This window comes from Protomyctophum bolini (assembly GCF_963924005.1).
Source record: "Protomyctophum bolini genome assembly, chromosome: 11".
Classification (NCBI taxonomy): Eukaryota; Metazoa; Chordata; class Actinopteri; order Myctophiformes; family Myctophidae; genus Protomyctophum; species Protomyctophum bolini.
This window is the reverse complement of record NC_137872.1, coordinates 32,937,351-32,958,469: the sequence shown is the minus strand read 5'-3', so window position 1 is coordinate 32,958,469 and position 21,119 is coordinate 32,937,351. Positions and strand designations below refer to the sequence as shown.

The 21,119-nt window shown below is 41.2% G+C and overlaps 2 protein-coding genes across 2 annotated transcripts; one reads left to right on the top strand and one right to left on the bottom strand.

Annotated features, from left to right (window-relative positions):
- The first annotated feature begins 503 nt into the window (after window positions 1-503).
- fam83fa (family with sequence similarity 83 member Fa) lies at window positions 504-11,376 on the top strand. Its single transcript, XM_080774993.1, has 5 exons — window positions 504-1,058; window positions 7,306-7,473; window positions 9,140-9,261; window positions 9,361-10,238; window positions 10,345-11,376. The coding sequence occupies exons 1-5, from the start codon at window positions 576-578 to the stop codon at window positions 10,392-10,394; spliced, it is 1,701 nt and encodes a 566-aa protein (XP_080631119.1). The 5' UTR covers window positions 504-575; the 3' UTR covers window positions 10,395-11,376.
- Window positions 11,377-12,576: 1,200 nt separating this feature from the next.
- LOC308323881 (cytohesin-2-like) lies at window positions 12,577-20,563 on the bottom strand. Its single transcript, XM_080775737.1, has 13 exons — window positions 20,480-20,563; window positions 18,923-19,005; window positions 18,694-18,761; window positions 18,080-18,146; window positions 16,554-16,672; window positions 16,299-16,379; window positions 16,083-16,195; window positions 15,359-15,507; window positions 14,793-14,904; window positions 14,467-14,543; window positions 14,294-14,365; window positions 13,704-13,852; window positions 12,577-13,488 (listed from the first exon to the last, which is right to left on the bottom strand). The coding sequence occupies exons 1-13, from the start codon at window positions 20,517-20,519 to the stop codon at window positions 13,407-13,409; spliced, it is 1,212 nt and encodes a 403-aa protein (XP_080631863.1). The 5' UTR covers window positions 20,520-20,563; the 3' UTR covers window positions 12,577-13,406.
- Between the last annotated feature and the right edge of the window lie 556 nt (window positions 20,564-21,119).

The following is a 21,119-nucleotide window of genomic DNA, read 5'->3' as shown; positions in this document are numbered from 1 at the left end:
GTTATTTCTGCTTTGGCAATGTAAACGTATGTTTTCTCATGCCAATAAAGCCCTTTGAATTGAATTGTCTGAGACACCAACACCCACACATATCCAATGATATGGTGCATGCAGCCCTTTTAATAGAACTGGCACGTGCACCTGTCCCATATAGAATAGAAGTATATATATTCAACTGTTGATTGAATTAACTATTTGTATTTTAACTAGGCTATATATATATATATATATATATATATATATATATATATATATATATATATATATATATATATGGCCTATGTAATTTGTCACATTTTATCAGATTGGAAATTAAAAAGAATCAACAATGATCTGAATTATTTATTATGGCAATAACATTGTGAGTCGGGCCTTTCTTTGGAGAAATTAATAATATTTTGCCATTATGAAGTCAAACAGAGTTTAGCTCCTCCCCAAACTTTGAACAGGTTGAACGTCAGCTCACCTGCTGTTGTGCGTTACTGTCTGTGTGCCTACCTACCTTTAGGTTACCTGTACGCAGGTAAAGGGTGTCCTCAAACGCAGTGGGAATACTTTGGAAACTCGCCACTACTATGGCCGAGTCTCAACTACTGTGTATGGACGATGAGCACGTTAATGAAAAGATACCGGAGTCCAGGCCAGAGTTTTACTACAGTGAAGAACAGCGAGCCGCGCTGGAGCAGCTGCTGAAAAACGGCGATGGCGCTTTCAAGATGCGCCTGAAAGAGGACAACGTCAAAGACTTTCTGTCCGCGAGAGAAATTAAATCGATTCGGAAAACGTTCCACGAATATGACTCGGATTGTAGTAGTGACTCTGTCGCAGAATCTGTAGGAAATGAAAAGTCCAAGGAGTCCAGTGCGGACTCTGGGGTTCACTCGACTTACTGGCCCCAAATGTCAGACACCGAGGTCCCCCCGCTGGACCTCGGCTGGTCGGCCAGTAATGCTTTCTACAAAGGAGCGACTCGGGTGTCCGTTTACACCCATCCACCAAAAGCGAATGGCCCACATATTAAAGAGGTGGTGAGGAAACTCATACAAGAATCAAACAAGGTACGTAATTGCTTGGTACACGTTAGCCCTGAAACATGACTGCCATGAATCATGGCTAGGTACACGTAGTCTGTTGCATTCCATGTTGTTTTGTTGTAGTCAACAGTCACACATTTGAACATAAATTGTACGTGTGGTTATCTTGGAAAGACGTTTATTAATAGGCTAAACTTTTCTTTTACTGAATGGGTTCCCACGATTGATACAATTAGCTAGTAGTAGCCTACAGCTGTATGGTGGTCCTCAGGAGGAAATGTAGTAACGCTCAAAGAAGTCACCAGTCACTGACCTACTTGGCCAGGCATTATTCTACTTGATTGGTTCACCATTTATCATGTGATGCTTGTGGGAAAGCGTCTACATTAAACCTGGGGCTATGTAACCACTGCGTCACAATATTTCCCTATACAGATGTGACTCATACATGAAACTGTATATGATCATACATATATATTTTATACAGGACCTACTATAATTATAGCTTGTAAAAGGCCTTAGGCCTATGTGGCACAACTTCCCACAAGCCACGAATGGATAGGTGACTGTATGCATCTAATTTAAATTAATCTATTTAGCCATCATCAGCAATATTGGTCTTTTGTCAGGTGTGTGCTGTGAACAAAAAGTGTAACTCAGCCTTTACCAAATGTAACCAGACGAGCAAGGTTAAAAAAAGAATACAAGGAACAAGGAACACTGACTTTACTCTGGGAAATACCCAGGGAAAAAAAAGTCCCATACTTTTGGGTGGGCTTATAATACAATTCAGGTATGAAGCTGAGAGGGCCGTATACAATTCGTCCGAGGGCTGCATTTGGTGGCCGCACTCTGGACACCCCTGACCTGCAAACACATTGTGGTCCTGTCTGGGTTTCTTGTAGGCCTACGCATTGTTGGCAACAACCTATCCACTATGGCAGGCGGCAGCTTCCTGTTCTACTGTGAAGATTTTTCCCCTGCCACGGTGCCACCACAGCAGCACGGAACTGGTCTTTGAATTGTGTGAAATGTGTATTGGAAAAGAAAGAAGTGTTTTGATGATTACACAAAGGACATGGAAAAACAGAAAAACTTGCTTACAGTAGTTCTGACATATAATAAGACATGCAGAATCAGAATCAACTTTATTATCACATCACAGCTTCACAGGTTAAACTTTACAGGTGTTATTGTGCAAGCTCCATCGTTTTTTGTTATTTCCATGAGAGAAAGTGAAGAAGAAGAAGAAGAAGAGGGTAGGGGAGCAAGGGGGAAGAGAGAAGAGAGATCAATAAAAAAAACGATCAAATTATCTACATATTTACACATGGTACCGGATATAGTATAGCAGTTACTTTGATTTTCATTCCTGAGCATTCTTACTATCGTTGATCTCCTGAGATTGTGCTGACCCACTCTCCCATTGAAAGGTTGTTATTGATGACGAGTGATGACATGATTAATAACTGTGACACAGATTTAATCTGAAACGTCTTCCCCTTTGAGCTGCTCTACCACTGCACATCCGGGCCCCTCTTCCTCTATGGGCCCCTTTTCCTCTCATCTGCACTTACTTCTGCACACACACACACACACACACACACACACACACACACACATGTGTGGCTGTGAGTGTGTGCGTGTGCGTGCGTGCGCACATGCGGGGGTAACTAAATGCTATGCTCACATGACAGTCAGGACAGTCTCACAACTTTCATTGCTAATACTGGGTGGAAACAATTGAAGAGTTAAAGAACAACGACTGCTTTGCAGAGCCAATCAAACGTCTTTAGGGTGGTCTTTCACATTTTGGGGCAGTGATATGATTGGTTTCCAAAGAAGCGATTGTCACAGGTTTGATAGCACAACAGGGCTCTGTTCGCCGTTCTCATCTGGCATTGTGAGACATGCATGACATATACAATTATACACTAACAGCAGATTAGATTAGATTTTTTTGCACACCTATTAGGTTGTTTAATTTTCTACACTTTACACTTTAATATTATGTACCCATGTATTATATAAATAATGTAGTACTACAGTACCTCAAACAAGGGATTAAATTAATTTTGCTCCTATGCCACTAAAATGTGGAACGCCCTACCAACAGCCCTTAAGAAATGTGAATCCCTTGACTCCTTCAAAACCACTCTCAAAGAGCACCTACGGACGGCTGCAATTCGAAACTGTCCCCCGTAAAAAAGTCATAGTCACCTTTTCCCATACTGTACTTTTTCCCTTTTTTCTTTCTTTACATGATTATTTCCTGTTTTTAGTGTATATCTGTAGGTCTTTAAATGTTCTGATGAATTGAAAATGGAGGACCCTGATGTAAACAATGCTTTTCGGTTTCATCCTCATAGTAGCAATTTCAGATCAGGACTTGTAAAGACAGATGGAATCCATATTTAGCCCTAATTATTGCAATACCTCCCCCCCACTGCTATAGCCCGGAAACCAGACGAATCTGCCACAGGAAAAAAATTAAAAAAATTAATCCATGGGGAAATTGGCTCTGTTGGAATTGCATTTCTCTCACCCCAGCGTTGTGGGTGACCAATCAGAGCCCACTATTCAAAGTGAGACTTTTTTTGCTGTGTTGCTGTTTGTAACCGCCCCTTGGAAATGGAAATAAATCCACACAGAAGTTCCAGACTATATCTACGCAGTGATATTACTCTGGCCATGCCTTGCTACCCCGATGCATTGCTGCTGGAGACCATCCATAATGTTGTTTTCTGCTTCATCTGTCACCTGATTGACTGTGGCAGGTGTACAATCTTAAGCACAAAAGTGTCAGTGTCAGTTTGTTTTAGTGATTGGTTTGGCGCATAGGATTTTCTTTTCTGTGGCAGATCTGGCGAATCCAGATGAGACCAGTCCAGATGAAGATTCATTGACTCTGTTGAGCTGGTTGGCTTATAGGCCTGACAAAATGGTATTTTGAAAGCAGCAAGGTTATTGCTGCCAGGCTTGTGTTTATATAAACGGCACATCATTCTGTCTTTCTTTTGACTTCTGGTATGGGTCCAACACGTTTGCTTATAGTAGTACTCACCGGGTAATGTCATCTCAATTTAATGTCATCTCATTGTGAGTTTGTTTCCCTCAAGCCTCAAGGTGACGTAAATCATCTACTACAGAAAACCTGTTAGGCTATGTATTTCATTGTGCTGCGAAACGTGGCACGCTGCATAGTTCCAACACCTTGAAATTGAAATCACAGCATGCACTTGGCATACATGACGAACACGTACTTGCCGAACTCTTCCGTAATAGGCCGTGTAATACAGTCAAACGTTCTTTTACACAGACTGAGAGAAGGCACCAAATTGTACATTACATATTTTATTTGTATCGACTCTGTTGTTTTCAAGCCTGTGGTAGGTCGGTTAAAGTCTGAAAAGAGAACTATTATATTTTAATTACTGGCAAAGTTTCAGAACCCATTGTTTAATTCATAATCTTTTAAGATGTATGATTATTATTACGTTAGCAAACTTACGTTAGAAAACATGAAACTGTATACACTTCCTAGTTGGTACTAGTGTTGAGTCGGGTCCAAGAATCAACCTACAGTAATGGTGACAATAGGCAAATAGGGTATGATCACATGACGTGATGTAATGAAATACACCCAAGAACAAAAAAGCCACTGTCTGTCTGGTGATAATGGGATACTTTGCAAAACAGTCATCACACTTAAATCATAAAACCTGTTCAAGATATTGCCCTACTTTGCAAGTAGAGGTTTCCTCAGATGGAAAGTTTGGAAACGGATCATTGCAATGCTACAGTCACAGTGAACAGTACACATCCAGGGGCATCAACACAAATTTAACAGAGTTCAGAATCGGGTCTAATCTAAAATGTGTTAATCCAAGTTCAATTTGATCCTGTTCAGGATTTTAAACCGGGATTAGCAAACCTTAGGTTAATACTTTTACATATGATTAATTCATGTTTTATTGATATTCTTGGCTGCCATATTGAATTATATATAGGCTGTAAGTAACAATATGAGGACACTTGATTGAGGATAATTATCAAATTTTACTTTATTTTTTTGGGGCGCTAGCTCCTCCTATGTCCAGCTGTGTGTGTCTGTGTGTACCCCACAGCGATGATTTGATTGACTGAGGGCTTAAAAAGTGAGGGGAAAAAAGTGAGGACGCCAAAAGTGATTGATGTATGATGATAAGAGCGCCCCTCACTTCACATGAGTGTGATTTATAAGATTTTATCCAAAAGCATGAGCAAAACCAGATAGTTTTGGGCATAAGGTTGTGAAAAGGTTTGTTGGATTTTCATCCATTTGCTAGGAAGCTCAGACTACTAGCATTTATTGCTTGAGTTGGTTGACCAATACAAAGTGATAATCAAGGACAAACAGATGGTGCTACCACACTACTAATGGCTGTATCATTGCAACAAATTCTTGGTAAAACAATATTGTTGGAAGAAATAAATATACTTCCTACTCAAATGGGTTAAGCCTATCATTTCTATTCATGGCAGGAATTTGCCTCTGGTGTTCTGTCCGCCGCAAGTATGCTGTCATCTTATCCAAACGTAACACATTTTGTGCCCAGGACATCTCCAGACGTCTTTAATCACCCACTGTGGTGCCCAAGACGTCTGGGGACGTCTTTGGGAATTTGTAGTGAAATTGTTTCTTTTTTTCTTTTCTTTTGCTTTTGATTTAAAGAAAACTGCAAAATCTGCTGGGCACTCTACGTCTCTATTCTGAAATAATCAATGGGCATCTTAATAATGTACCCACTTACATTTTGGGAATGTCATTGTAGGCAAAAATGAAAATATAGAATTCTAAAATGTTCACGGATTTATTTTTAAATAGCAGATCTCATACTCCCAATGATTCACAGTGTGAGCTTGAAGGTTGGCTGCCTTTGAAATACTGTGTTGTGCAACATGCTTAACAGATAAACTGTGATTTAACCTGGTTTAGGACTTATTCTTTGTGCAACCCACATGTCTTATAACTGTCAGTGTGGACTGTGGAGACAATGTGAAATAATTAGGAGATTATTGCCTATGCTTGTTTGAATAATTTCACGCTTTTGTGAGCAACCCTGCTGGGGTAATTAAACTTGAAAAACCACTTCAACTGAAGTGTAACACTGTCTTATTGTGTTTCTAAAAAAACACGATATTTTCACCTATAGTGTCAATTATCGAATGTAATCCTGGGCGCTACACGAACTCTGCCAACGCGGGGAGAGTAACGGACTGACATCATGCTTCCTTCTATGCAGTCCAAGCTGCTTCCCACCTGACATGGGGGAGTTTCCCCGGTTGGACGTAGTGCGTGGAAGGGAACACATTATTCCAAACAGTTCCTTTTCCCCTCCATCAGGCTGGCCAGGGGGAGGCAGTTTAAAGACCAGGATTACTGCATGTTTTTTGTGTTTCTATTCACCGACAATAGTTCATATTCACTGATGCTGTAGTGTATATAGTGTATATAATTCGTTTTTTGTTTTTACATAATGTGCAGTTCCCAGAACTCGCATGAAAATGGGAGGGCCAGCAACTCTTGCTAAACTATGTATCCTATATTAATCTGTCTATAAATTCACAAAACCTGTGTCTGTGTGTGTATGAATCTCCTGGGCATAACTCGGGCACCATCCAACTTGGCGTGTGTGTGCGACGTGCGTGTGTGGGATAAATCGGTTTGCGCTATAAGAGGAGATCCGTATCCATATTTGGTCTATCGGTACTATGGTAGTGTAGTGGTACTGGGTACAGCACTGGATACTCTGACAACAAGTACAGTACAATGAGTACTTATAGTGACTTATAGTGTGATTATTATTATTAGTTTATCATAGCATAGCAAGTGTTACCCAATTCATTCATATCACTCATATACATGTGACAACCAAAATGCTGTATGTGAAAATGCACATACTGTACATCGAGTATATCAATTCTGCTTCACAACTCGTGCATCTTAGCCAATTTATATTCATATTGAACTTGCCCTGTGTGCTTTTCCCAGTGGTGGAAAAAGTACTCAAATGTTTTACTTAAGTAAAAGTATCAATACTGCAATGTAGTAATACTTAAATGTATATAGGGCTGATGTGGTTAATGTATGGTTTGTAAGAATAGTGCATACCTATTTACACGATAGGAAATACTCCAGTTAAAGTAAAAAGGCCTCAAAATTGTACTTTAAGTACAGTACTTGAGTAAATGTACTTAAGTTTACGTTCCACCACTGGCTTTATTCCAGGTGGTGGCCATTGTCATGGACCTCCTGACCGACATGCAGATCCTCCAGGACCTGCTGGACGCGTCTTCCAGGCGAGGGGTGGCCGTCTATGCTGTGTTAGAGGCCATGGGGGTGCCCCACTTCCTGGATATGTGCAGTCGGCTTCAGATCAACGCAATGCATCTACGGGTGAGAACACGAACAACACACACAGACACACACACACACACACACATGGTGTCGTGCACCGACTATAGTCGATCTACAAGCTCACACAACACGTCACAATTTGAGCATCTTGGGCTCGTCAATTTCTCGCTGTGTGTGACACGGTATGGTGAGTCGGTGAGGTAAATAGATGCAAAGAGAAACTGGAAAAGGAAAAGATTAAAGTAGCACGGTAGACAATGTCACTGATGATTATCTGTGATAAAGATATCATAGAAAGGTATCATATGTCATGGTCAGTAGTTAACATTTGATGTTATGTTATGTAAAACAATTACACCTGTGTGAAGTGAGCGGTGCAACTGTACCGCGTGGGGGGGGGGGGGGGGTCCCCGCAACATCCAGACCCCCATGAACTCGCTCAGGGGAACGGCCCGTTTCCTGCGAGCCGCCCGCTTCCAAAACCATCGAGAAATGACGTTACTGTGTGGGGGTCCTCGGAACATCCAGACCCCCAGGAACGCGCCCGTTGGGGGCAGCCCGGTTCCGGCGAGCCTTCCCGCGTCCGATAAATGACAGAGTTACGGCGGGGCTCCACCGGGCGAGTTGCGTCTCCGTCGCGTGCGTCAAAAAACGAACCGGGGCAATTTTAATGCAGTCACGCAACGCAACGCGGGCAGTGGAGCCACCCTTCATTGATTAAAAAGGGAACATTCCCTGACGGTGACGGAGATGCGACGCTGACGCGCCTGGTGGAGCCCCGGTGTTACAGTGTTGAGTCAGGTGTATATTGACTTGATATTGATATTGTCTTCTTTTTCATTGCATAAACAATTTTGCCACCTGAGATATACCTAAGAAGTAAAGTACCTATCCATGTATTATTTGAGATATACCTAAGAAGTAAAGTACCTACCCATGTATTATTTGGGCCATGTGTGAAACATTCCAGTGACCTATTATTCTAGCTCCGCAGAGACACTCTACCTACTCTGTGGCATCCAAAGTTTGTAGCCTGATCGGGCCCATTTTAAGTGGAACACTGGAATAGCAAGCCATTGTGGTGTCAGTTGATAAGGCTGTGAATGGCCTTTTCACAGCTCTTGGCTTTGCTACTCTTATTCCTGACAAATAAACATTTGTAGATTCTGAGAACAATTCCAACGACTGTAACTCAATGCTCTGCATCACAAAGGGTTAACCACCCGGGATAGCGTCACTGGTGTGTCTCTTTATGTGTATCTCTCAACAAGCTCTCTCTCTCTCTCTCTCTCTCTCTCTCTCTCTCTCTCTCTTCAATTCAAAGGAGCTTTATTGGCATTAGAAAACGTACGTTTATATTGCCAAAGCAGAAGTGGAACAAGACAATAAAAATAAAACAATGTATTTCCAAATAAATATTGGATATAAACTCTCTCTCTCTCTCTCTCTCTCTTCCCACCCCCCTTGGTAAATAGATATGGCCGGCTTGTACAGTATGCTGAACAGGATTTGTGCTCACGCTTTGCTTATCCCTAAAGTTGACTTTGTTCTAAGCGGGAACGCCACAGTTTGACTTGGCATTTCACATGATCAGCAGGCTTTCATGACGGTGCATATAGAGTGTTGATATATGACATTGCCTCAGGCTCATGTGTGTCATGTTAAGCCAGGCCGGTTGTGTAACTAAGTGGGTGTATCCTTACAGAACCTCCGCGTGCGGACAGTGAAAGGCTCAGGGCTGGCCCTGTCCTTTGGCAAGCTACCAGGCTCCCTGTGTTCCAAATACATGCTGGTAGATGGAGAGAAAGTCATGTTTGGGTCCTACAGGTGAGCAACGCCGTCATGTGACAAAACATAAACAGGCTTGAGACAGTTACTGTATTTATTATCTTGTGTAAGCTGAGTTCCTGTGTTTTCCCTCTCTAGCTTTACGTGGAGCTCGTCTCGGGTGGACAGGAACACGATCACTGTGATGTCAGGACAAGTGGTGGATTTCTTTGACAATGACTTTAGGGAGATGTACGCCGTGTCGGAGGAAGTGGACCTCTACAAGGAGTTCAACATCACTAAGCCACCGATTTCCGCGCCGGTCAAAAAGCCTGTAGTGCAAGCCCAGCCACTGCCGGTCGCCACCTCACGATTTCAAGTATCTCTCCAGCCACTGCCAGTCACCACCTCACGATTTCAAGTATCTCTCCAGCCACTGCCAGTCACCACCTCACGATTTCAAGTATCTCTCCAAGAATCCAGACAAGTGGACATGAAGGTGCCTGCACATAAGTACCACAACCCCAAGTACTCTTTGGTAGTGGGGAACAGCATGGTTCGTGCAGGTTCATTACAGGACCTCTCCACTACAAGAGACTCATTGATTGGTGGACTGAGCCTAAGTAATGGCTTGCAGAAAAAGATGCTCCCCGCCAATGTAGGCAGTAGTGAGAAACTGGACCGGGTCTGCCTACAGTCGCCCAGTTCAGCTGCGCCTGTAGAGGAAGATGATGAGGGAAAGGGAGGCCCAAAGAAGGTCCCAGCTTTCGGTGCAAGAAAACAACGCAGTTCGTTCAGACTCTTCCTGAAAAGCAGATCAGGCGCAGACACAATAGAGGAAGACACGGTCACACCGCAGGTGCAAACCCCCCCTACCTGCAAAGTCTCAAACACCAATGGTGTTGAACCTAGTGAGAAGGAGGACTCATTTGAGATAATAGAGAAACCCGCCATAATGAAATTCTTGAACAAGAAACCCTCAAAGCTCCCTCAAAGAAGCATGTCTCTTCAGTCACTCAACATAGGGGACGAGGACGGTACGTGTTCAAAATGAGAAAAACGGTGCCTTAGTGCCGTGCTGTTAATATCTCCACACTACTGATGTTTTTGATCATCTGTCTCACTTTCTTTTTATGCCAACAGGACCAAAAGGACGTAAGCGGCTTTCGAAGAAGAATTGCATTCAGTCCTGAGATGCAGTACATGAAAGGAAGGGGCGGCATTGCTTCTGCTTACCCAGAGTGAAAGCAGGAGAGCATTGAAAGCAGGTTTTGAAAGTGATGGCCTGACGATCTCATGTGTGACACACGCTGCTGCAAGGACTGGGTCACCGTCTCACATTACTCACTACTGCATCTATGCATCGCGCCTTCAGAGGGAATTGAGTGCAGTGAGTGGCCCGTATGTGGGTCCACTTGTTACGCTGTAGTTCATCCTATATCCCTCTCGGTTTGGAGCACATTATGGCTTGGGGGGTGCAGACTGACGAAGCTGCAATGTTGTTTACTTGAACTGATATGGTGCCCTCAGTAGAGAAGATATATCCCCCCCCCGCCCGTCATTGTTGTAGCCAATGCCGATAAGCAACAGTCAATCACTACGTACTGTATATTTGGAGGCTATTTAGTGCCATCACAGAAAGCTTCAGTTAATTGAAGGCAAATACATTTTATATCTCTCACAGTAAACTGAAAGACACTGCAGCTATACGTTTAGGTATATATGTTTTTTTTATAGAGTGGTTTAACGTTGTGCTGTTTGACATCTTTGGACACAGATACCACATAGAATACCCAGTGAAAGTTGGCTTGTATCATGTAGTCTGGAGTACGTTATTCAAGTTGCTATGGTTGTGCTATCGCCAGAAGAGTATCCCCTTACCAAGGACCCTTAATAATAGACTGAGTGTTCATTAAAGTGTGTTGCAACTTGCAAGTGTGTTGATAATGTCCCCTGTGTTGAGAAATCAGTCATTTGCAATGTTGATGCATAATAGTATGCATCCTTATTACAGTATGTTATTGTCATGGTCTCTAGACTGTAGAGAAAAGGGCATACTTTGTATAACCAAGAACACTGACATGTATTTTGCACATGGATGTTTACATCCAGTTGACTTTGAAAAGAGACAAGAGTAATGTATGTTGCGATGGAACAATGTGAAGCCCTGCAGTCGACAATGTTGTCTTGGTAATAAAACAGGAAAATGGCACATGTGCAATTCATTTAGTTGCTAAGTAAATAAAGTTCAAAGTATTGAATTTACCACTAAGCCACTCTCTTATGAAAACAAAATAATGGCTTGGGGTTTTCAGTTCAATTACACCCTAGCTCCTAGCATGTATATAAATTGTAAAGTTCATACAATCTAAAGTTTGTTTAGTAACTGAGTCAATATGCTTAAATCCACCGCCCTGAGAATTCAGTTTTGCAGAAAGCAAAGATAATAATGCTGCTGGCGCTTCTTTATACACGCTGCAGGTGTGATCTCTAATTTAAAACACTTATACACGAACATATTCTGTTATATACCAGGGGTTCTCAACCCTTGGGTCGTGACGCCTCGGGGGGGTGTCCCCAAATTATTAATGCAACTGAATGGCTGGAAAATGGAAATGAAGAGTTTACATAGTACGCACAGTACATGCATATATTTCCTTAAGTTTCAGTATTCATTTATGATATATTTTCTCTATTATTAAAGGGACACTTCACCCTTTTTGCAAAAAGATATATGTTAATGATGTTTAGGAGCTTTAGAACACTTTCCTGGGGGTCTTTATGTGTGTAATATGTGGTTTTAGATATTTTAGATTGTAGCAGTGAGCCTGTTGTCTCTGATGTCATGGACACTGGGCTCACTTCCTTCCTGGACTACATGTTGTCTCAGTAAGACAGCTCTCCCCCTATCCACAAGGAGGAGCAGTGCACCAAAGAATTATGGGAATTGTAGTCCAGGAAGGTAGTGAGACCAGTGTCCATGACATCAGAGACAACAGGCTCACTGCTACAATCTAAAATATCTAAAACCACATATTACACACATAAATACCCCCAGGAAAGTGATCTAAAGCTCCTAAACGTCATTAACATATATTTTTTTGCAAAAAGGGTGAAGTGTCCCTTTAAGGATATTTTTGCAGTCAGTTTGTATTGGGGTTTCAGTTTGTATGCATATCCAAAGCATTTCCGGGGGTCCCCAGCCAAAAATGTTGAAAACCCCTGATATATACTACATATACTTTCCCTGTTACTTACAACATACAATAAATACTTAGTTGAAACTAAAAAGATGGTTGTCTACCACCATCTGCTGGAGAAGTAACCACACAAGCCTAGGAAATAACCAGTTTATTGACTTAAGCGTGTCATCAGTGAATAACATTATTGAAACCTAAAATTAAATTAACCTATTTACAATATGCATTTCTAAAATAATAGATTAAACGTAAAGACTACTAGTTTATTCATGTTAACTTATTAAATTATAAAAGTCCTTTCCCCCCAAAAGGATTACAATGGATGTAAACGGACATTAAATAGATGTGCATTACAACAATGTAATGCACCAAAAGTACTGTACAAGGAAGAAATATGTTTAATAAAGAAAACTGTTATTTAAATAGAATTGCTCAAGCCAAAGATTCCCCATCTTTGCCATTAAATTAGTTCATATAAAACTATATACAGTAACTATATTACACTACATGTCCTCTCCGAGTCCTTTGTCACCATTCACAAAACACTTAAAGTGCCACATAATATTCTGCTGATCCATTCAACACAACACAGTTTTTCATTTCAGAAATATTGTAAGTGTTCTTTACAGAGTATTTTGGCAGAGTCTACAGTTCTTCAGCTAATCTTACTTTAGTACTGCAGGTGCCACAATAACCTCTTCAACCAATGCAGCAATATGCAAAAAGATGTGCAACTTCCACTCTGGCTAATGGTTAGTTTATACTTTGTCCTACAACAAAATATAAATGGGGTGTGTCTTTACCGTAAACGTAAACCATATACAGCACAATACACACTTCTCAAAAACAGCCACACTCAGTATCAGTTCTCAATTGGACATCAGTCTAAAACCTTTTTTTGTTTCAGTCTAATTGGACTGTCTTACCAAAGCACACAATAAACCCACCGATGTACAGAAGGATGCTCAGGTTTTTCCATTGAATGACTTGTGCCTCATAGTCATATCATGAGGCATTGCTGTTGTTGACGACCTTTCTCTTGCGGACGGTCACGAGGTCATAAAAAGGGTCCCTTGTGATGCTTGCTCTGAACCAAGAGATTAAGAAAATGCATTTTCTGTTTAATAAGCTGGAGAGACATGGAGGCTCCTTTTACCAAACAAACACTCAGAATATAGTATCAGAATATAGAACTATTCCAAAATATAAATCCCTCAAGTGTTACAATTACAGGTCCATTTTCTTCCATTTTTACACTCTTACAACTTAAATTAACACTGCTTCCCAGTGTCTGGCTCTCACCTGATGGACTTGATCCAGTCGTTACGTTCGTCTGTGCTGGCTGCTCGGAGTATATAGGACTGGTGCTTCCCCTCCACCACTCTGCCTTTGTTCTCCGTCTTACACGCCTTGATCTTCTGCCCTTTAGGGTTGAATATCTCCAGACAGTGCTATTCACAAACATACACACACACACACACACACAGTCACACACACACACACACACACACACACACAGTCACACACACACACACACACACACACACACACACACACACACACACACACACACACACATGAACATGAGTCATGACATAACATAATGCTTGCTATTAATTTACATCGTTATCAAGCAATTGTTTGAGTACTTCGCTGGGGCGATGTAGGTCAAAGCAAAGGCTCTATGAATCATACACAATCAAATAATTTGTGTTAGTTTATCCATTTGTTACTCCACAAAGTTAACCACGTTTGTAGTTAAATGAACACTTTGGATTTCATAATGTAGGGTTGCAGAAGCTCTTAATGGAGGAAGCTGGGCCATGCTGTCAGACTAACGTGTTAGTGACATCTGATACGTATAGAAGGAACTGTTTTAGCTTATATTGTACCTGTTTACTTGTGTCATTGGTCTCCCGGACACATATGTTTTCCAGTGGAATTATTCCAATTGGGTTTTTATCCTTAGGGACATAGACATATTAGAAAACATTTTGGCCTGCTTGACGGACATTAGTGGTGTTTTCTGTGCCATAAATTATCAATATCTCCCCAAATGACTTACTGTCGTGTATTCAAAATAATACAGGCAGCTGTCGGTCAAAATAAACCACCTCCTCTTCCAAGTCTTCACCCTACCGCCTGCACAAAAGGAATGAATATGATCCATCAAACAATCAAAATCAACCCTCTAAACATGAAATATTATAGTCTTCTGAAACCTTTCTTTTTGTCACTTCTGTGTGTGTGTGTGTGTGTGTGTGTGTGTGTGTGTGTGTGTGTGTGTGTGTGTGTGTGTGTGTGTGTGTGTGTGCGCGCGCATGTGCGTGCGCATGTGCGTGTGCGCGTGCGTGCGTGCGTGAAACAATAAATACAGAAGGATCCTCTTACCCAGTTTGAGGAGCCAGCCTTCTCTGTCTGGGTTGAAAAAGGTGTGTGTAAGGTCATTCCCATCATCCTCAGGGATTTTGAAGGGCTCGCTGCGAATACTCTCGTATAGTTTCTGTAGAAAATTATTTGACACTTTGTTTAAGTGCGTTAAAATCATCTAAACTTGGTTATATCGGTTTACAAATGTACAGTATAACTACTACAATAAGGAAGGAATAATTTTGTCTCAGACTTTAATAGAAAAAAATCACACTCATGTGAAGTGAGGGGCGCTCTTATCGTCATACATGACATCCCGTACGCATTCCTGATAGGGGTGCTAGCCTCTCAAAAATGGATATGGGCCTAAATTAATAACTTAGTATTCAGGATGTTCACCTGAAAGAAATGTCGCTACTTCTTTCAGTATTAAAACGTTTGAAACCTGTTGAAATGGAAGCGTGACATGGTAGAAATGTGTCTTGAAATGTCTAAAAGTAATTGATAAAGTCGAGTAAATTTTCCCTCAGCATACTGTATCAAGAGCTCATGGATGGGTGCAGATAGAGAAGAAAGGCACCCCTTACCATGAGGAGTTCACTGGGCAGATCACCACCATTGTTGATGCCTCTGTTCATGGAAATAAACTGCTCCAATTTAGGCTTGTCTTTTACATTGGGGTTGTGGAGACTGGTGTTCAACATGATGACGGCAAAAGACAGGATATAGCAAGTGTCTACACACACACACACACACACACACACACACACACACACACACACACAGTCACACACACATTGACATAAGTGAACAAAGATCCTCAGTGGTACTTTATCCATTTGTAATTTAAGCTGTCTACATGTTGTGCCCCGGGAAGAACCCTTGTAATTTCCTTGCATTAGAGTTCCACAAATGATTTAGTTGACCAGCTAGGGTCCCCCAAAGGGTCTATACTTCTGCTCATTATTATCTTTTTCCCTTTTTGTCGAATTGAGAAAGACACTTAACAGCTTTGCCTGTGTGCTCATCTCAGCCATCTGAGCAGCCATCTGCTGGGTGAAGCTGTAAAGTAATTTCCCCTTCCAGAACATGATCAGTTGCACCTGCACTGCTTACCACTCCTTAAAAGAGACTTGTCATTCACAGATTCCCCACACTGATGAAGGCTGGATAGCCGAAACATCTGATATGTAGAAAATAAATCCGTTGAAAATGAGTTATTTGTGTGTGCGACCCTTCTCCTATTCTATGACCGTTCCAGAACATTCCCATTCCTTTCCCCTTTTTCAATTAGGTGTCTATTCCTCCTACCTGTTGATTGGAAGACCCCAACATTACAGAAACAATAGCGCATTGCAAATGCCTCCATCATTCTATCAATCTTCTGGGCTTCTCCTGGGAGACGAAAGCTCCACAGAAACTGTCTAAAGAAAATGACAGAGATGGAGAAACACATCATCAAGCAAATCTGCATTTATGTGCATGCTTACAGAAAATGCTATGACACAATATGGGTTCAAAACAAACCTTAATGCCTGCACCAGATTCAGACCTGAGAACTCGTGCAGGTCTACGAAGGCTTTCAGTACATCAAGGTGCATTTCCTCCCTGTATGCATTTAAAAGTTGACATCATATCAGCAACCCTTTGAAATAACCCTCTTAATTATCATAGTCACCAAGAGGATGATGAATGTAATCATTATGGACATTAATTGCCACATTTTCCTCATGTTTGCTGATATCCACATCAGGTTAATTAACACAGTTATGTGTACTGTACCTCTCTCCCAGGAAGTCCCCAATGGCAGTTTTATTGAGTCCCTCCTCTTTGTACAGAAACTCTGCCACTGCCTCTGCTTTCCATTCCAGTAGGACATTTTCAACCAGATAATTAATTCCCTGGAGCACATAGCACATGGAAAGTCAAAGGGATGAATATGAATGGCATTTTTAATACACGTTAGAAATGTTTATGTACATGTGGTTGTACACCAAGATTTGGAGCATTTAGGTTAATTAGTTATCGAATTTTCAATTACAATCCCACTGCACTGTTCATAAACTAATTTGACTTACATTACATTTCCCTAGAAGGCTCTCAGCCATGAGAGGGAACAGAATTGCCAGAGAACTAATTCATTGATACAAAACAAAACAGAAGAACGAAGAAGGTTAATCTAAAGGATTTCTTCAGCACCATTTCTAATTCTAACATGGACTTCAGACAGTCACCTGAGATCAGATAAACCATTTGATATGTTGACACTTCTCATACACAGTATGGCTTTAATGCAGAGGTCATTCGTACAATCGTAGGGTGATTTTCTTTTTGCTTAACAGGGTAGATTTAGAAGATATAAGTCGTGGTCGTCACTAACGCTTAGTGGCATTCTGTGCATGCTCTACTTCAAGGAACAGGATGTGGCTTTCTCCCTGCTGCGCATCTTCTCCGCACACCTCGCTCTTCCTCTGCACCAACATCCGTTCATGAGTCAAATAATCTTTTCTAGCCGTGTGTGGTTGCCTATTGCAAATTGAGAAGAACTGCTACTTACTACTTATTTCTACTCTGTATGAGTGATAAGGCAGAAATTCACGTGTTTGCTGTTGTCGGTACTGTGCTGTGCATTTCATGAAATTGCACAGTGCAAACTGCAAACCTACAGTATGCCAGTAGGCGTTGAATTATTTCCCTATTCACATCATACAGTATGTCAACATTTTAACACAAAAACATCGATTGCAGCCTATAGGTTTAATGGCAATATACCTGATAGCCCTTTCTCTAGACTTTCTGAGACCGGGTCAAAGCTGCCCCCACTCTAGAGACCTTTAAAAACATGCTTATCAGTGAACTTTAATTCTGCCATACAGCGGATTCTGCCAATGCTTTTCAATACTTAATGGAGCGTTTTTAATTATATATTTTTTCTGAAATACACTATGGCAAGCAAAGCACCAATGCAACACCTTGCAACACCTTGCATTGGTGTAGTAGCCACCTTTTCACTGTAGAGGACTCCTGAGTTCACTTGTTTTGTGTTTTGGTGGGTTGTGTGTATGTGTAGCTTTTCTACTCCCTCCTGTGACTGACAGACAGACAGACATATAGTGTTTTTGTTGTCCTAGTATAGCCTTTTTTGTATTTTGCTATGCCTTTCTCTTTCTTCAGACTGTACATGGAGATTGGGAGCGTACGCGTACCACATACTACAAATCCCAAAAATCCCAGACACACACATACTGTACATACAAAAGCTCTGCCCATAGGATATAGGCTACACTTAGTCAAGCCTATAAGCTCACCTTTTTGGGGTCCATGTTGAATTTCTTTTTCCCACTCAAGAATCTCTTGTTCTTCAGTGCAAGTTTCCTGTTGGACAAGTATAAGACAGATTAACTCATCATAAAACCTGTCCTATTATTGGTTAGGTTTTAGCATTGTAGAAAGTGGGTCAGTATACGTAGGCCTACAGTATGTATGTAAGACACGCACCATGAGATTATGACATGTTGGTGTCACATGAGTAATACATGGTGGCTTAACCACTTTGTGATATGACAAAAGACACAGGAAACACGCCAGTGAACCATATAAACTAGATTGGACTAATGGGTATTGATGAAATACTGGGAATACATCATTTAAGTCATTACTTAAGCGATATATACTTCATTGACAGGAGTAGGCCACCTCCTTTTCCACCTCTACATGTAGTACAAGCTGTTCTGAGCTTATAGATCTGCTATTTTTTGCCAAATTGCCCCAGAATAGGGACTCTACATGCAGGTTCAAGTGGTTAAGCATCACTTCTGTTTCGAGGGGGGTTTCAGTGTGTGTGAAAGAGCCAGTACAGAAGAGGAAGAGGCCCCATTGACTGAAAATGGGCAATGAATATGCGAGCTGTGCTGTAACTCACTTCTGCTCCTCCATTTCAGCGTGTTCAATTTCATCATGATTGCCGTTATCAATCACCAACCTCAGCTTCTAAGAGAGCGAATTGACAAAGTGTGAAGTGACGTCGACATGGACTATCATGAAGGCCATATCTTATGCTAGCTAGCTGTTAGTTATGACACACTGTATAGGCTGTACATTATAGGCTATATACACTATTATATAGGTTATAGGCTATATCACCACAGTACCTTAATGTCATCCAACAGATCACTCTTATGTAAGTTGATTGGTTCAACCTGCTTCCTTCCCACGGGAACGAGTCTTGTGGGACCTGTGGGATGACATATGAGTGTTACTGAGATAAGAATAATTTGAACAGCATTCATATTGACTCCCAGTCACTGATTTCAATATTCCTTACAGCCTTCAGTGTGGGAGATAATTATGCTTAGTTGACGGTACAGTAAACTGTCATGACAACAACCTCCACACCTACGTACTGTATCACTGGTCACACGTACTGCATGGCTGTTTAACTATCAGTTAAAAATATCTCCTGTTTCTTCAGAATGCCTCTTTCTTCAGAATGGAGAATGGACTTGGTCAGCCTCTGGCAAGGCCATACAAAGTAAAATCCCCAGCGTTAACGTGGTGTGTACTGTAAACACATGTAACCAAATGGACATGCAGTCCATTATGGTTATATTTTCACACTATCGGAGTTACAAATTACTGTTACTGCACTGTGTCAAATTGTCAATGAAAATTAAGGTACTGCACTGTGTCAAATTTTCAATGAAAATTAAGGTACAACTGTTTTCAAGTGGATTGGGTTTGTCCAGAATCCAGATGCATTTCTGCAGGACAGCAAAATGGCCAAATAGCTAATGAAAATTGTAATCAAATAAAACACCACTACACTACCTGGCTTATACTTTGACACAAAACTGTGAACATATTTGCTGAGTAACATCTAATAATTGATATAAATTCGGTTTGTATATAGGACTTTTCCTTTTTTACAGAAGCTATAGCTCTATAGTGACTAAATTACACTGTGAATAACAATACTTGATTGACTGTATACTTTAACAGTTTTCAGGGGGGGGGGAATTAGAAAGTACAGTTCAATTAAGGTCTGGTCTGCTAAGAGGATTTAAAACCCAAGAAAGCCTATGCCTTTTATCCCCCGTTTATTTCATTGTGGTCCTCAATTCATCTCAAGTTTGTCTCAGATATATACTAGTTCCTCTCATACAGTAGGCTACACCAGCAAACCGTACGACTGCACCCCTTGAAAAGAAAGTTTAGTGTCTGTGTCAGGCTAGAATGGAAAACAACATATGGTAGAGTAGATCAGTGGTTTTCACCACCATTTGATGAGATTTAGCCTCAGTCTCAAACCCAAACGAAAGAATTGTTTGATATCGTTGGATACAATTTTGTCCACAATTCCATGGTTTATAGATGTGGGACTGGTACCATATAGGAGAGATAACAGGCAAACATTGATCAAAATAACAATTCCTGTGTAGACTTCTTGTAAATTAAGTTATGCAGAAGTTTAAAAATAATCGACCTTTAAGTCTTGAGAGTGTAAAATGAAACCAAATCGACCTGCAAGGGTCCATTTGGTTTCATTTTACACTCTCAAGACTTAAAGGTCGATAAGCGTCCATTTGGCTACCAACTCTCCATCACTTAGGGGACAACTAAGACCCTCCTCAAGGACCACTGGTGGTCCCCGACCCACTGGTTGAAAACCACTAGAGTAGATTATAACTTTGAGATTAAGAAGAGCCTACCTTTTCCCCAGAGGAAGCTGTCTTTTCTCTGTACATTCATGTTGTTGTTGTTGGTGTCAGTCAGAGAATGACTGATGTTACAGAATAAGAATACAAGATAATGATGTGTCAGAGAGAAAAGGGGGGGCAGGTGCTGCTACATGCCACCACAACTGTATCCTTCCACACTCCGATGTCCACTACTTGGTACGTCACAGTGGGTTCAAGATGCTGGTTACTGTTTACGATTCCATGTTATCCATGTGCCTGTTACACATGCAGTCACCTAGAGACACCATTCTTGCTGACAAGGCTATTGTACAGTACAGTACAGTATACAGTACAGTACAAAATGTTGAAATGTGGTGTCTCTCTTTCTGTCTTTATGTGTGTGTGTGTGTGTGTGTGTGTGTGTGTGTGTGTGTGTGTGTGTGTGTGTGTGTGTGAGAGTGAGAGAGAAAGGGGAAATGAGAATAACCCAATATGCAAATAAGAACAGTAACACTTAGAAGTAAGACTTCTCTACATTTGGCCATTGATATAATCTGATCCTCAGTGGATCTTCTTTCATTTCTAAATCTAAACATATGGCCCCATCTAGTGTACTGTGGGTAAAACACAGGCTGAGGCTACCAATAACATTACATGCTATAATACGGCA

Excerpts from the sequence above, each read along its gene's own strand:
- fam83fa (XM_080774993.1), top strand. The coding sequence starts at position 576 with ATGGCCGAGTCTCAACTACTGTGTATGGACGATGAGCACGTTAATGAA. Across the intron at positions 7,474-9,139 it reads TCAACGCAATGCATCTACGG|AACCTCCGCGTGCGGACAGT; the intron begins GTGAGAACACGA and ends GTATCCTTACAG. Across the intron at positions 10,239-10,344 it reads CAACATAGGGGACGAGGACG|GACCAAAAGGACGTAAGCGG; the intron begins GTACGTGTTCAA and ends TTATGCCAACAG.
- LOC308323881 (XM_080775737.1), bottom strand. The coding sequence starts at position 20,519 with ATGAATGTACAGAGAAAAGACAGCTTCCTCTGGGGAAAAG. Across the intron at positions 14,905-15,358 it reads TGCCCAGTGAACTCCTCATG|AAACTATACGAGAGTATTCG; the intron begins GTAAGGGGTGCC and ends AATTTTCTACAG. Across the intron at positions 14,544-14,792 it reads AGGCTGGCTCCTCAAACTGG|GCGGTAGGGTGAAGACTTGG; the intron begins GTAAGAGGATCC and ends CCTTTTGTGCAG.